The sequence below is a fragment of the Nothoprocta perdicaria genome, unplaced genomic scaffold (genome assembly GCF_003342845.1).
Source record: "Nothoprocta perdicaria isolate Ctin4 unplaced genomic scaffold, notPer1 scaffold_36, whole genome shotgun sequence".
In the NCBI taxonomy this organism is placed as follows: Eukaryota; Metazoa; Chordata; class Aves; order Tinamiformes; family Tinamidae; genus Nothoprocta; species Nothoprocta perdicaria.
In genome coordinates, this window is record NW_020455599.1 from 1,085,277 (window position 1) to 1,099,737 (window position 14,461).

Sequence of the window (14,461 nt, forward strand, 5' to 3'; positions counted from 1 at the left end):
AGGAGGAATGTGGAAGGTGGAGTTGCTTCCATGTCAAAGGGCGTTTCTTTTGCTCTGGTCTAGTGAAACAAATGCCTGTGCCTGATCCAACCCATGGAGAACAAGAAGGTGTTTTAGGCCTATCTGAAAGTGCTCCTGCCTGCTCCCATAGTGGCCTCCATGAAAAACAGGGGAACTGATAGCAGGCCTGTTCCTTTTCTGTTCCATCATCCCATTCCCATCCAGACAGAGGTAGTGTGCCTAGATTGCCTAGGAATCAGCTTGATGGTAAAAGGCAGAATGGGGAGAACAGTGGTCTGAAAGGATAATCTGCAATAAGGATTTCAGCATGGCTGTGAAGTAGAATGAAGAGAGCTCAACTCTTGCCAARAGCAAGATGTCCCCTGGCCACTGGAGCTGTCTGTGTCCCTCCGAAGCTGGGGCAGATACCAGGGCAGGAGAATACCGCTGTCCTGCTGCCTGCAGCCGTGGGCCGCTCTGCCAGAGTGGAGCCTTCTCTGCTTGGTAGTTCGTCTGTAACCTACGGTTCATTCCTGGGTCAGGGTGATTCTCTCGTGAACCTGAAATAGCTAAACCACATTGACTCAAAGGAAGGCCAGTTTAGCTCCCAATGGATTTATTTTTCCAAGTTTCTTGGAATTTTACCAGCTACGTACACAAGAAAGGCGTAATTCTGTGTGTAAGGTACAAATCATGAAATAAAGATCTAGAGAGAAATTTCAGAGCAGGTTATCTGGGGAATTTGATTTCAGTTATTTGTTATCTTAGAGKTTTTTCTAATCTTTCTTTTTCATGACTATATTTCTGCTTTTCTCCYGTGTCTTCCTCTGTTGCCCTGTTCAGTGACAGAGTGCATAGTAGGAAGGGGCCACAGATCTTTTGCTTGCAGCTAGAATTGAAGATTGTATAATGTGAAAAGCAGTAAGGAACTGCTCAAATGAGATAGATGCAATTAAGATGTTGATTACTGTCCAGAAATAGCCTCTGTCGTTGACTTTGGGATGCTAAGGAGGTCTCTGTAGTGAAACTCTTGAGAAGCAGTTGTGAGTTGCACATACAGTTACACACTTGTGGAATTCCAGCTTTACAGCCTGTAGACTCGCTTGCAGAAATGTTGACAGCACCAAGTCTCATGAAGTCCAGCAGAATTAATGGTAATGCTGCTGGAAAAATAATGCTGGAAATGTGCCTGCCAGAACAGCTAAAGCAGCATAGATTTTGGGGCCAATCGATGTAGTATCAGTTCCCTACTATCAGTGCCCCTTACTTAGCAGAGACTTCCATAGCTGATTAGTTTTTATTACTATAAAGTGTCTGGTAGATGAACAACATAGAGAAATCCTGTTAAAAGTGCCAATTCCATACCTAGAACTAGATTTCTCTGTTCAGTAAACATGTATTTATATGTTGAATAGTGAGACTAGGCCACTATTTATCATTTTATTCCCTTTGTACAATGGAAAAGGCAGGATATTCTTTTGAAAAGGTGTACAAATGTAATCAAATTTCTAACTTACTGTTTCTATCCTAGAGAACTTCACTAGAAATCTCTCAGTCCAGTGCTCTTTAACTTCAGGCAGTGCTGACCTTAGGAAAGGTCCTTAGGAAAGGAAAGGGTGCCTAGTTGCAGACGTGCTCAGCTCTGTGGCACTTTGGGGTTTATTTGTGTTTGATTATTTTCTATGTGAGCGTGTTAATTGAGGAAACTGGTAACGTGCCGCCTTTCACAGGTCTCTCTTCTGTTTCTTGGAGGTTTTTAAAATTTCTAAAAGGAAAAAAAGGGGAATAAATTTCTTATCCTGACTTCTCTGTACAGGATGTGTGGGTGGCTTTTTTTGTTTTTTAAGATGTGATTGAGATAGTATCTCTATCCCTGTGCTGTAACAGATGTGACCATTCAGTGGACAATGTAGTGCCTCAAGAAAACCAACTGATTTTGACCCTGTGTTTAAGACTTTGCCCTAGTCTGTTGCTCCATTTTAAAAATGGGATGAAAAAAAAAAAAATTGAGATAGATGAGAGGTATCAATAGAGATTCTTAAAATCAGTTATTAAATGACCAATTCTGTGCACTTTAAAATGCAGATTTTGAGAATATACCCATACAGAAACTTGTCCCCAGTGGTTTGCATATCTGCTGACGCTGATTTCCAGAATCCCCCTTTACTCATTGGTCTCTGGAATAGGATGAAACCATTTGCATTTTTCTTAGAAACATTGGAGATGACTAAAGGCGCTCTGACCCCAGAACTATTGGGCTTTCCCCGGGGTGTCTGCAGATCAGCTTAGGTACAAGCTTTCAGCTTTGCAGGCGCATTCAGCGCGTCTTTGGGACAGTCCCCAGTAAAGCAGCAATAGCCCTGTGTCCCCCCGAGGTCCGTGTTCCCTTTCCCCGCGTTCTGCAGCTTCGCTGTGGGCAGCCTGTGCTTTGAATGTGAGCAGAACAGTGGCACTGCCAGCGCATTAACAGAATCGAGCAGACCCTTCCTGCCAGGCTGAGCGGGCTGGAAATGCAGGAACTGGACTTGCACCCATACCCGCCTWGCACGTAAGGGAAAAGCTGAGCGTGAAGGGGATTCCCATCGGGATCTGCTGATAGCAGTGGAGAGTCTCTGTCCTGTGGACTTGCTTGCAGAAATGTTGACAGTCATGCTGCTAGATGGCTTACAGTAAATAGCTTCTTCTTGGGAAGTCAGAATAAGCAASCGGGAGCCTTTGCTGTCCTGTTTGCATTGCAGGCTAGCTGATGCAGAGCAATCCTAGGTGTGTTTGTGCTAGCCACTYAGACCCAAGTTCGCTCCTGCAAGTGAAACGGTGCCATCAAAGCCCATTAAACGTCTCGCGGTGCACAGTGCAAACCAATGCTAGTAGCTGAATAGCGCTCGATTCAGACGTGTGCTTCACAGCGTTTTGATTCCAACACAAACCACTTCCTCAGTTGCTCTAGTCAACACTAGAGGGAGCTGAAGTTTCCCTCTGTTAAGTTCTGCAGGAGGAAAAGTGGGAGACTTGGTCTTTCTTCCCCCTTCTCCCCATCCCCAGCTGCCAAACTGGTAGTTAAGCAAGATCATCAAATATTATGTAAAAGCTCTCACTTGAACCAATGACTTGTCAATCACCAAGTTAGGTGCTACAGTATGAAATGGCTATTCCTCTAAGAGTAATTTTGTTAGGAGAGTGTAAAGAGTGTAAAGGTAAAACAGTTACAGAGCTGACAGGAGAGTGAGTTGGGTTGCATATGTAGAGTGATGTGAAAGTSAAGAGCACATAGGCATCCATCAGTGCCTTCCCATAATGACTGCTCCAAAATTTGGAAAATACTGAGATGAGAAGTTGCATTTGCTTTTTCTTTGTTAGAAGTAGAAGAGAACAAAAAAAGAATAAAAAAGCAAACTTGRGCTCTTCCAAACATGCGGCTCTGTCTGCAGTCCTGCTCCTCAKTGCCTTCCATAAGGTGTCCTGGAGATACCTGACACTGTGTTTCATAAGGTACTTTTTGCAGCATGGTCATTGGCAACCTAGAGCCTACGTGAGTGGTTTGAAATGCCTACATAAGCCTCCTGAGTCTGCTTTGCAAAGCACGGCTATATTGCTGCACATCAAGGACCGTAGCAAAAACCTAGACTCTGAGGAGTTTGCCTAAGAGTAATACCAAGGCAAGGAAATTAGAAGTTTCTATCTTAAAGCAGAAGCCAAATATAGAAGGAAAAGAGATTTGTGCCCTCCCAGCAGAAGTTAGGGGTAGAATAGTTGTGGATTTGTTTTCTTACTTACACATAGACCTGTGTTAGTTGCTCTTGAAGTTCAGGCCTGGGGAAGAGTTGCTCTCCGCAGTTGTTTCCAATAGAGTGTTTGCGAGGAGGAGCTGTAGTTTGAGGCTCTGTACCTGCTTCTGAATCTGTCCTCAGCAGAAATCTGTATCTTGCTGCCCTGTTGAAGTGCATCAGAGCACAGCTGCAGAGTGGCCAGTCTGGATGTGTGTGGAGGCAGCTGAGAACTGAGCGGGGGGGAGAGGAGAAGCTGGCGCTGCTCTGTCAGCTCCGCGTCTTTGCCAGACACCCTGCRGCTGCAGTGAGGGCCTGGGCTGGCGCTGGCCGCGCGACACGGCGACCCCCAGTGCGAGTGCTTTGGCACGGTGCCTCTCTTTGAAGGACCTCTCGGGGACAAATTGTGGTGTGTGAATGAATGGACAGGAAGAGAAGTAAATGATGCTGCTGCTGAAGATGGGGAAGTTTCATCTTTTTTTTTTTTTGTTGTCTGCAATTACAGAGGAAACCTAACCAACCCAAATAGTGCAAGTTGCAAACTCTTAATGCCCAAGTGAAATTGTGATGAATTAAGCCTCACATACCATCTATTGGCTTTGTTTTTAAAGTGAAATTCTAGCCTTTTTTTTTCCTTTAGTGCCTTGTAGTGCTGCTTTTTAATATTATTTGCAGTTACCCATACTTTCTGAAACTGATAGTGCTTCGAAAGAATTTTAGTTATGTAACTAATGATAATACAGAAGTTGAAATGATTGTTGGGTTTATTTAATGAAGTACACTTTTCATTTATATAGAAAGCAGTTATTGCTTTGAGCAGTATGTACCCATATTCCATTAAAGGTACTGTCAAATGTCATTATAAACAGTGTTAATTTAACTGAATCAAAGGATGGTTGAGGTTGGAAGGGACCCCTAGAGATCATCCAGTCCAATTCCCTGCTCCAGCAGGGACACCCAGAGCACGGGGCACAGGGCGGCATCCAGGCGGGTTTGGAAGATCTCCAGAGAAGGAGASTCCACAGCCTCCCTGGGCAGCCTGTGCCAGGGCTCTGGCACCCTCACAGTCGGGAAGTTTCTCCTCATATGGAGATGGAGCTGCCTGGGTTTCAACTTGTACCTACTGCCCCTTGTCTTATCCCTGGCCACCCCTGAGAAGAGCTTGGCCCCCTCCTCCCTACATTCACCCTTCCTGTACTTATACATGTTAATCAGATCTCCTCTCAATCTTCTCTTCAGGCTAAACAGACCCAGCTCACTTAGTCTTTACTCATAAGATAGATGCCCCAGTCCCTTAATCATCTTGGTTGCCCTCCCCTGGACTCTCTCTAGAAGCTCCATGTCCCTCTTGTCCTGGGGAGCCCAGAACTGCCCCAGTGCTCCAGGCAGAGCTGAGGAGAGGGGCAGGATCCCCAGGCCTCCAACTGGACTTGTTGCCAATTGACATTCTGTGTAGTGGGTTTTTTTATTTGTTTTTAATATATAGCTTTAAAAGTTACTTCTAAAGGCCAGCTTCACACAGTTTCTGAATTAGGTCTCTCTGTATTGTTTTCCTTATGAATGTGGTAAGCAGCCTCAGAAGTTAGAAGCTGAACTATTGATTCTGCCCTGTAGTTCAGGGATAGACTGGTATTTGCACCAATCTCTGCGATAAACAGCTGTAAACCAGCAGTTGTTTTGCTTGTAGTGTGTTGGTTTCACTTGATCTGTCCTGCTGTGGAAGGAATCCTGGTCTATGTTTGATTCACAGTAACAATGCGAATCTCAATTGATGCCTAGTGTACGTTGCCCTCTGTCACAGACACTTTGAAACCTGCTTCGTACTGTGTGGTTTTCAATGGTTGAATTTAATACAATGCAAGGAAATGTTTGCTTTCAGTTTCTGATAGTATTTCTGGTAATAGCCATTGTATTCTTGAAAAATTGGATTTTAAGGGTTTTTTTGTTTGTTGTACAAATTATAGCTTTATTTTGGGTGATTTTTGGTTACATTGACTCTCATTGTGTTCACTTGTCTTATTTTCATTCAACGTGTGTTTAAATTCCATTTTTCTTATAGCAGATATTCTTCTTCTAAAAACAATGGAAGAACAATCCGTAAAAATGTTTTCATCTGTATTTTCCCAAAAGAGAGTCTTTGCTTTCATCTTTATCTGCTGTTGCCGCATGAAGGATAATAAATCAGATAAAACGGGACTTTATGTATTGCAGCTTTACTGATACACCAGAAAGCCAGGATGGAGCGACTTCAACGGGAACTTGAGATCCAAAAGAAAAAGTTGGATAAACTAAAATCAGAGGTCAATGAAATGGAGAATAATCTAACGCGAAGGCGCCTGAAAAGATCGAATTCTGTTTCCCAAATTCCATCAGTAAGTTGAAATGGCTGTAGGATGTGTAAACCTAAACCGCAAGCGTGGTCTGTGATTTAAAAAAAAAAAAAAAGATTTGGATTTAATAATTGTATTTAGTTATAGGTGCTATTGTTAGAATTAGAGCAGTGCAGGTAGATTTTAAATATACTCTATTTAGCCACGAATTCTCAGTTCACCACCTGCTCTGCGCAGCAAAAGCTTTGCCTTTGGTGGACTTTCCTGATGCTGTTAGAGGCCTGGCCATCTACAGTGTCAGACTGGAGCTCAGTGTTCATGCTCCTTTCTCCACCAAATGTATTTTTTCCTTTCTCCTGACTGCCCCAGTCTCCCAGAAAGCAGTTAAGGCAGCAGCTGCCAGGGCCGCAGGGACAGCCCGCGCCGGGGCAGCAGCGCATGGACCTGCTCGGTGAGCTCTGAGGTCTCACGGGTGGGAAGCTGAGTGAGCCAGAAAGCTCTGCTGTTGTATCTCCAATCCAACTGAATGTGAATGATAACTAATAATAAAACGGGAAAACTTAATCTAACGGGCAGGTTTATTTTTTCAGCTGGAAGAAATGCAACAGCTACGGAGTTGTAACAGACAGCTGCAGATAGACATAGATTGTCTAACCAAAGAGATTGACCTTTTTCAAGCAAGAGGTACAGTATGTTCTTCGTCCATCAGCGACTGTAAACATGGGCTTTGCTTTCTCCTTTCACTGGCTGCATGCATCCAAAGTAGCTGTGTTGGGAATRATAGGTACACACGCTGTTTGCAAGATTATCCCATTCGTTTGAATGAAACTATGATTGTATCTAAGTCTTTGTTTTTGTTGGCTTTACTTTCCTAATCCCACTGTCATTCCTGTCTTGTTCTTGGCTCAGAAGCGAGAAACTTGTCCTGTTGTTTCTTTAATGAAAAGAAGGGGAAAAAAAAGTTTGGTTATTTGAATATCAAAGAATTAATTCCCCTATATGATATGGAGGCATTCCTTGTTCTTTTTCTGCCTTGTATTCAGCATCTGTAGTAAGCAAACACAAAATGCAGCTGTAGCTCCCACTGTGCCCTCATCCTTCCGCGTTCCTTGTGTGCAAGGGGCAGCCTTTGGTGGAGAGGGGAGAGGAGGTGCAGCCCATGGGCTGCCCCAAGGGCGCCGCTGCTCCCAGCCCTGGCCCCGTCTTGGCTTTCAGGAACTTCCTCGCTAGCCCGGGAGCAGTCAGGCTGCCGCCTGGGCCAGCTGAGGAGCCGGGGGCACAGGGAACACTGACTGGGGTCCTCTGCCCTTGGCGGCGGCGGCAGCAGCAGGGAGGAGCTCTCTATACAGTTACTGTTTTTAAAAACAGTCTCTAGCAAAATATATTAATAAAATGTCTTACAGTAACAATGGAAAAGAGGAATTTGAGGAGTTTGGCTTGCTAAGAATGAGAGGGCAGGAGTCGGGACTCCTGGTTTGTGCTGCTACCACTGCTGCCTCACTCGTGTCTGCGTTTACGCTGAGGTCAATAAGCAAATAGTAGCACTGTCTCTTAGAACTGCTGCCCAAAATGATATGCTTTTGTACCAAGTTTCTTTTAAACGTTGCTCTTTTTTTCTTTTCCTTCATTTTTCAGGACCACATTTTAATCCCAGCGCTATTCATAATTTTTATGATAATATTGGATTTCTTGGTCCGGTGCCACCGAAACCCAAAGGTACTGTACCTGTTAAATTTGGTTTTCATACGAAAATCTGGCTTGCATCTTGCATCCTTTTTTTTTTGTGAATCTAGTTTTAACTGTTAGTCCATGAAATAGATTGTTTTTCAAAATCTTACGACCTTCCTAACTCATTTGCTTTGAAATTAAGTATACTTCTGTGTACTTTGTTCCTTGTCTGCATTTGCACCTTCAAGAAGAAGAAATTTATTAAATTGAGTATGTTTAAAGATGGCTGTTGTATTGGGAGGTAGTTTTAAGTAAGTGGAAAGATCCATTWTTAAAACAAACATAAGATTTATTGCTTGGGGTGAGTGAAATTGCTGAGATGACTTCATCATTGTCCTTGGTGAAGGGTGGATTTATTTATGTTAAAATATTTCAGTTTGGTTACCAAGACTGGGAGGATTTCCTGGCTGCTGTAAAATATGTATTAATAATTTTAGATTGAAATCCTTCCTACCAGTTTTAAATACAGTTTTAGGTCGTTGTAGAGGAGAAGGCTGTTGGCCATATTATATCCCCGAGTTTTAGTCASTCTTGTACATTATTTCTCATTTGAGTTTTGCACTTTTTTTTGTCCTAATGACATGTCCAACAAAATAGAGCAGCTCTCTCGCATGTTGCATAAAGCAGAGAAAGAAGTTTCACTTGTTTGCAACAGCGTGAGGACCCATAAGCAGCCTSTCGGAGGAAATGGTTCCCAAATGCTGCTGGGCAGTAGTTCTGTCCAGGAGRTTTCCCACATTTTATGTATATCTATATATAATATAGATATATATAAAATAATGTGTGTGTGTGTATATAYACACAMAWMTCYCCCACACACWCWYATATATACACATATATATACACACACACATATGCGTGTGTTTGCCCTTGCAGTTAGCAGCATCTGCCCTTACAGAATCTCATCTCACAGGCGTTCGACCATTCTGTATTTCAAAACGGCCTAGATAAGTTGGTATTTTTGTCCTCTAAACTATTTGTAACTCCTCCACACTGATGCTCTTGTGCATACTTTTTAAGTTTACTCTGCTGCTTTATCCAAGCTGTTAATGAAAATACTGAGAAAAATCAAATCCATGTGCAGTCCTATTAAACTTGGTTTTTCACAGTTGAAGCATGAGAAATCACTAGGAAAAGAATTTATGAAATGTTCTGTAAGTTACGTAGTAAGTGTAGATACTGTTACTGCTTTCTCATCAAAATGGAAAACAAGTTTTAATTTTTTGACTGGTTGATGATACTCACATTTATTTATCTTTTAGGAACTCATAAATTTGTGTTCAAGAATTTGATCAAACTCCAGAGTTGACCCTGACGGGTTTATAATCTTCCGAAGCCTCTCTTAGTAAAGAAATAAAGGATGAAAGTGGCAGTAGTGCTTCTTAGTCCTTCAGTGTTTAAAAATAATAGCCAGAGTTTTCACTATTCACAAAAGAATGCTAAATAGTTCTTTTTGCCATTGCAAACAAAACCATGTGCCCTTGGGCAGAGCACGAGAGAGAACGGCAGAGGGAGGCACTGATTGCTCCTTACTGCATCCGCCCCCTCGTTTGACTTCAGGAAGAGTCTGTCTAGGGTCAAAACATTAAATATATCCAAAGTTCAGGGAACACGTATTTCCCATGATAAGAAATGTAGGACTGCTCCACACTGTCCTTTTAAACTTTGTGCATTTTCATKTCCTCTGTTAGCTTCTCTGTTTTATTTCATTGGCACTTAACAGCTTCAAAGTGAGCCCAAAAGGCACGCGGGGTGAGGGGATGGGGAACTTTGCCTTTCCTGAGTTGACCTTTTGCCACTTGGCCGGATTATCCGTAAGCTGTAGTCAAGGAGTGCCAAAAAGCCACCTCTGCACCTGCCCTCAGCTGTGCCGTCCTCGAGGAGCAAGGCAGCCCTCAGACCGGGAGCAGGTCATCCCAAAATCCTTCCGTGTTGTTGCCGTGCAGTGACTGCTGCTCTCATCTCTTTTGTGCCGCAGATCAGAGGTCCATCGTGAAAACGCCAAAGACGGTTCCAGACACAGATGAAGACGAGGGAGCTCAGTGGAGCTGTACGGCCTGTACTTTTTTAAATCACCCGGCCTTAAATCGCTGTGAACAGTGCGAAATGCCCAGRCATTTCTGAGCCAACAGGCCCGGTATCTCCTGCGAAACGATAGCAAACCTACAAGCAACTATCCAGTCATTGAGGGGCAAAAAAAGCATTTACGCGTAGGATTTTTCTCAAACTGCAGGTGTGCCAGGATGGTGTTTTGCTAGTGTTCAACGTCAGCCCACAGAGCTAGTGATACCTCAGTGGCGTGTCGCCGGCGGCTGCGATTCATCGGCCGAGGGGCTCGGCCGCCGGCTGCCTGAACCATGTACAGTATTAGCAGTACCCCAGGAACACGGAGCGTGCCCGGAGCCCGGGCATGGCCCGTCCTCTCCTGTGCCCCACGTCACCACCGGGTTGGGCAGGGGAAGGGAATAGCCAGAAGCTAGAGTTTTTGCTTTCAGAGCTTTCCGTGAAACACTACATGCACAGAGGAAATGGAAAAGGAGCAAGGTTTAACTGTTGGAACTGTTTGCTGCCACACGGTGCCTTTGGTAAGGGGAGGAACTTCACAAATCAGTGGTACTCTTTGCCTTGTCTTCCCTGGAAACATCTCTGTGAAGCCAGAATCAGTACAGTCACTTCTGAAGACGAAAAGGAAAAACTGCATGCGTTGTCTGTACAATACACACAGTGAAATACCCCAGAGCTTCTCCTACTGTACATAGCTCTAGAGCCTGCTTTAAGTGATTTCTTTTCTTCACCTTTATTATTTTCTTGTACTTCTGTATGTATAGTGTAATAGTCTTTTTGTTAACTTTCTTTTATTTTTCCCTTTAAGTGATTAAGCACGATCATGTCCCTTTTTTAAGCTTTTTATCCGAGAGAAGCAGTGCCTTAAAGTAAGAGCATTAATAAGAAACTATGCACAAAGTAGCTTTCCTCTGCTCATTCTGTACATTGCTCTTGTAAATGCTGATGATCTGTGAAGACCTGCAGATGCAGCGTGGTAAAAATGCAGGAAAAGTTGGAAGAGTTACGCATATAGTTCACTCTGTACACTGAGTTTTACGGTGGGTGACACAAAGTAGGATTTTGTCTGGCACGTGGAAACTTTAAACTAAGAAACTCTCAACCCACCAACAGATCAGCGTCCGGTTTAAGCTTGCTTCATCTGCTGGGTATCTTGCAGACTCTTGAAGAGAGATTCATTGGGGAAGTCCATACAGTGCCAAAATCAACAGCAGCAGCAGCTCACAGCTTCGTTCAAGAGCTTTAAATGCTTTCCTGTTTTGGCAGCCAGTTTCTAAACCTGACTTTGTGGTGAAGTCGCATATTTATAGAAAACAAGGATAGCAATATTTAGGACAACTGAAATAAAGGCTGGAAAAAGAGAAATCAGACTTGAACACTGAAGCAACCTCAAGCATCTCTTTGTTTTGATGATCTATTTTTTTAAGGAACATATTCACATGATCAGGAATGTATGGAACAGATCAAGCAGATGGGATTGCCRTGCAGCGTGCGCGGCGGGCAGCACGCGCAGGGTTACGTAGCAGCACTTAGAGTGAGGCTGCAGAGAGCGCCAACGGTGTAGCAAGAGGCCAAGCAGACTGTCACCCACTGTAAACGTTTGCCAGTGGACACTTTTGGGAATTTTACAAGTGATCTATGTGAATGCACAAAGGCCTTTGTTTTGAAGGCTTTGCGTATTTCTTTTTTTATGGGGGAAGAAAATGCCGATCCCAGGTAATTAGGCAGTTAGACCCAAAGCACTTGCATTCAATGCATTTTGTTTATAAAATGAGGCCTTGTTTTTCAGCTTCATCTGCAGTTCTATGTGAAGATTGACAAATCAGTTTTTACCTGTTTTATTAATAAAACCTAATTTGGATATCTTGAGTTGATGGTTTTGTGATTTAGCTGGGTAAACTGTCTTTGTAACAGATAAGTTATTTATAAAAATTAAAAAAAAATTATATTCTATTGTTTGTTTTGTGGTTTGTTGGCCTTTTCCATGCTGTGAACCAGTGGAATATTCAGCTGAACAGCAAGAAGTGCCAGCATCAGAAACAAGCTGCCTTCCTAAGAACACAGGTTTTTATTAAGCCTTYGTTTTATGGGAGCTTGCATCTTGCCTGCCAGGCTGTGTGCTGTGTGTGTGCAAGGGATGTGTTTCGTGGAATTGCACCCACAGGATTATACACGGCTCTGCATGCCCAGGGCCGTTCACTTCTTCATAATCTACCGAGCGAGGCTAAGCTCCTCCTTACCCCGGGCTTTAAGCACCTACCGTTTTAAAAATACCTTCCTATTTCAGCATAGCAAGCACTTTGTTGGAAGTGGCAAGGGAATTGCTTTGTGTGCTGTTGCATTAAGCACAAAGCAAGGATTGGGATGGTTGGGATCACAGGCTGATACAGTCTCTTGTGTTACGCATATTGTAAAGCTCCCAGGTAGGGGGTTTTCCTCTGTGTCTTTCCCACTGGGAGCCTGCCAAGACCCATCTCTGGTGCGTGGARCTTCCCGGTGCTGCGGTCACTCCATGCGAGAACGCTGCCAGAGAGGTCCTGGAGCAGCTCCGGAACTGCGGATCCAGCAGAAAAGCCCTCCGGGTGCAAACGGACTCGCCAAAGGGGCTGGAGCCACAGCGTGAAAAACGGTTTCTGGAGTGAAAAGGAAATAATGTTTTTCAGATGTGTTTTAAAAAAAAATGTACCTGAAATGGGTAGAAAAGCATGTTTCTGGAAATGTGTACATTGTTTGTCTTAAATTTGAGTGTTTAATAATCTCTTCCCTGATTTATTTGTTCATTTTCTGAAAAACAAAAATGCATTCTCCCTTCTGTCTGCAGGTCGCTCTGCAGAGCCATCGGCACGGCAGTGCAGCTCTGCATCAGGCAGCGTTCACACCGTTCACCTTGGAACGGGGGATAGAAGAGGAATGACACCTCTGCTACCTTTTATTCCGTAGATTTTTACCTTTGTCACCAAGGAATTTATGTTCCCTCTGTTACAGGTTATGTATAGCATCGTTAGCTCTGGATTCAAATTTATATCAACTTGTTGTATCTGTTTTGTGCGTCTTTACAGGTTATGGTTTTAAGAATTTAAATTCTCAGGGATGAAATAGAACTGAATTTTCTTTTTCATCTTAAGGAATGGAACACTTCATGCAGCAAGATGAAACTGCATTGTGCAGATCAGTAGTTTATCTTAGATACTGATACTTTACATTTCTATAATGTTTTTTGATGTATATAAAATACTCTTCATTTGGTGCAGCTTGGGGGTTGGAATGGCCTTRAGTGAAGGCAGCAAAGCAGGCAAAAGAAATGACAAGCAAGTTGCAGATTCRAGTCGATTCTGTGGCAAACAGAAGTGACTTGGGATCAGGCACCAGCTTTTTACCCAGGGTGGAAAACTTTTTTTTCTGCTATTTCCAGTTATTAGAGCTACTCCGTAGCCCGGGAGCGTGGCCATATGTGGCACTGAGGCTTAGAATAATTGGTTTGGTGTCTTCTGTCTCAAGCTGATGCTGGACTTCTTAAAACTGAAATGGTGTTTGTCTTTTGCATGCTCTGGGAATGGATTTTGTGATCTTGAAACGTCCCCTTCCTCTGTGTGTCGTGGATGTCCGCAGAGAGCGCCAGCTGCATGCTGAGGAGGATACGCTGCCAAGTGCTGCACTTCTGTGTGTTGGAGACCAGAAACAGATTGAAGGAAGAGCTGATGAAAGTTGTTGAGCTGTTGAAGAAAGAAGAAAAACTCTTTCTGTGCCTTCCCCTCCAAAAAACAAAGTATTGAGATGTGCAGAGTTCCCGTCCTTTTGGACGATTCCTCATGGGGCGTTGTGGGACTGGAGCCTGGTGCGGAGTCAAAGCCGGCAAGCGCAGGCCTGGGCTCTGCAGGCGGCGGCCGGTGCCGCGCTCTTCCCTCAGGGAAGCGGTGACTCCAAGCGCGCAGTTACAGGGAGGCCTGGTGACCTGTGGGGATTCACATTGCACATTGGGTGCAAATTTGTTTAAAACAACAAAACATTATTCCATGCGAGTGCAGGAGAATGAAATGGTTTCATCAGTATTCATCAGTTCATTAAGTACTAAATTAGGTTAGAGACACGGTAATACAAATTAGAGAATGCTTGCCTAAGCCTAGTTTTGTGAAGATGTATGCTGTATTGCGCTTTTGAATTCTGAGACCGGTGGAAGAAAGGCAAAGGAAGAAGGAAAAGTGGGACGTTAAGGTCTCCGAGCACTGCGAGTACGAGCACTGCAGGTAAGTCTGCTTCCGTCGTGGACCCGGGCCCGTGCTGCCCCCACGAGTGACACCCMGGAAGTGCTGTCCCACGGATCCCCCATCCTGGCCACTAGCTGGAGAGGCTTAGGGGCATCAACAGTCGTGTTCTGAAAAAACACTCTGCCTTTTTTCCAAAGCGACTGTAACACAGTTTGGTTCTTGCTGCTTCTTGAAGTAGCACTGGAGCCTGGTGATGGGGAGAAGTAATTTACTATCGCATTGATTTATCATTGCCCCCAGAATAGCAGTGTGGCCCGGCTGTGCCCCGTGACACATTCGCACGCGATGCAGTGCTCGGTTACCTCCCTGC

General features: G+C 44.0%; 1 protein-coding gene across 1 annotated transcript in view; it reads left to right on the forward strand.

Annotated features, from left to right (window-relative positions):
* TAB2 (TGF-beta activated kinase 1 (MAP3K7) binding protein 2) overlaps nt 1-11,529 on the forward strand; it is a 59,445-nt gene extending 47,916 nt beyond the window's left edge. Inside the window, exons 4-7 of the mRNA XM_026044383.1 lie at nt 5,976-6,136; nt 6,685-6,778; nt 7,730-7,810; nt 9,801-11,529. Of these exons, the coding sequence (XP_025900168.1) occupies nt 5,976-6,136; nt 6,685-6,778; nt 7,730-7,810; nt 9,801-9,946 (482 nt within the window). The 3' untranslated portion in view covers nt 9,947-11,529. The remainder of the gene's footprint in view (nt 1-5,975; nt 6,137-6,684; nt 6,779-7,729; nt 7,811-9,800) is intronic.
* Nucleotides 11,530-14,461: the final 2,932 nt, after the last annotated feature.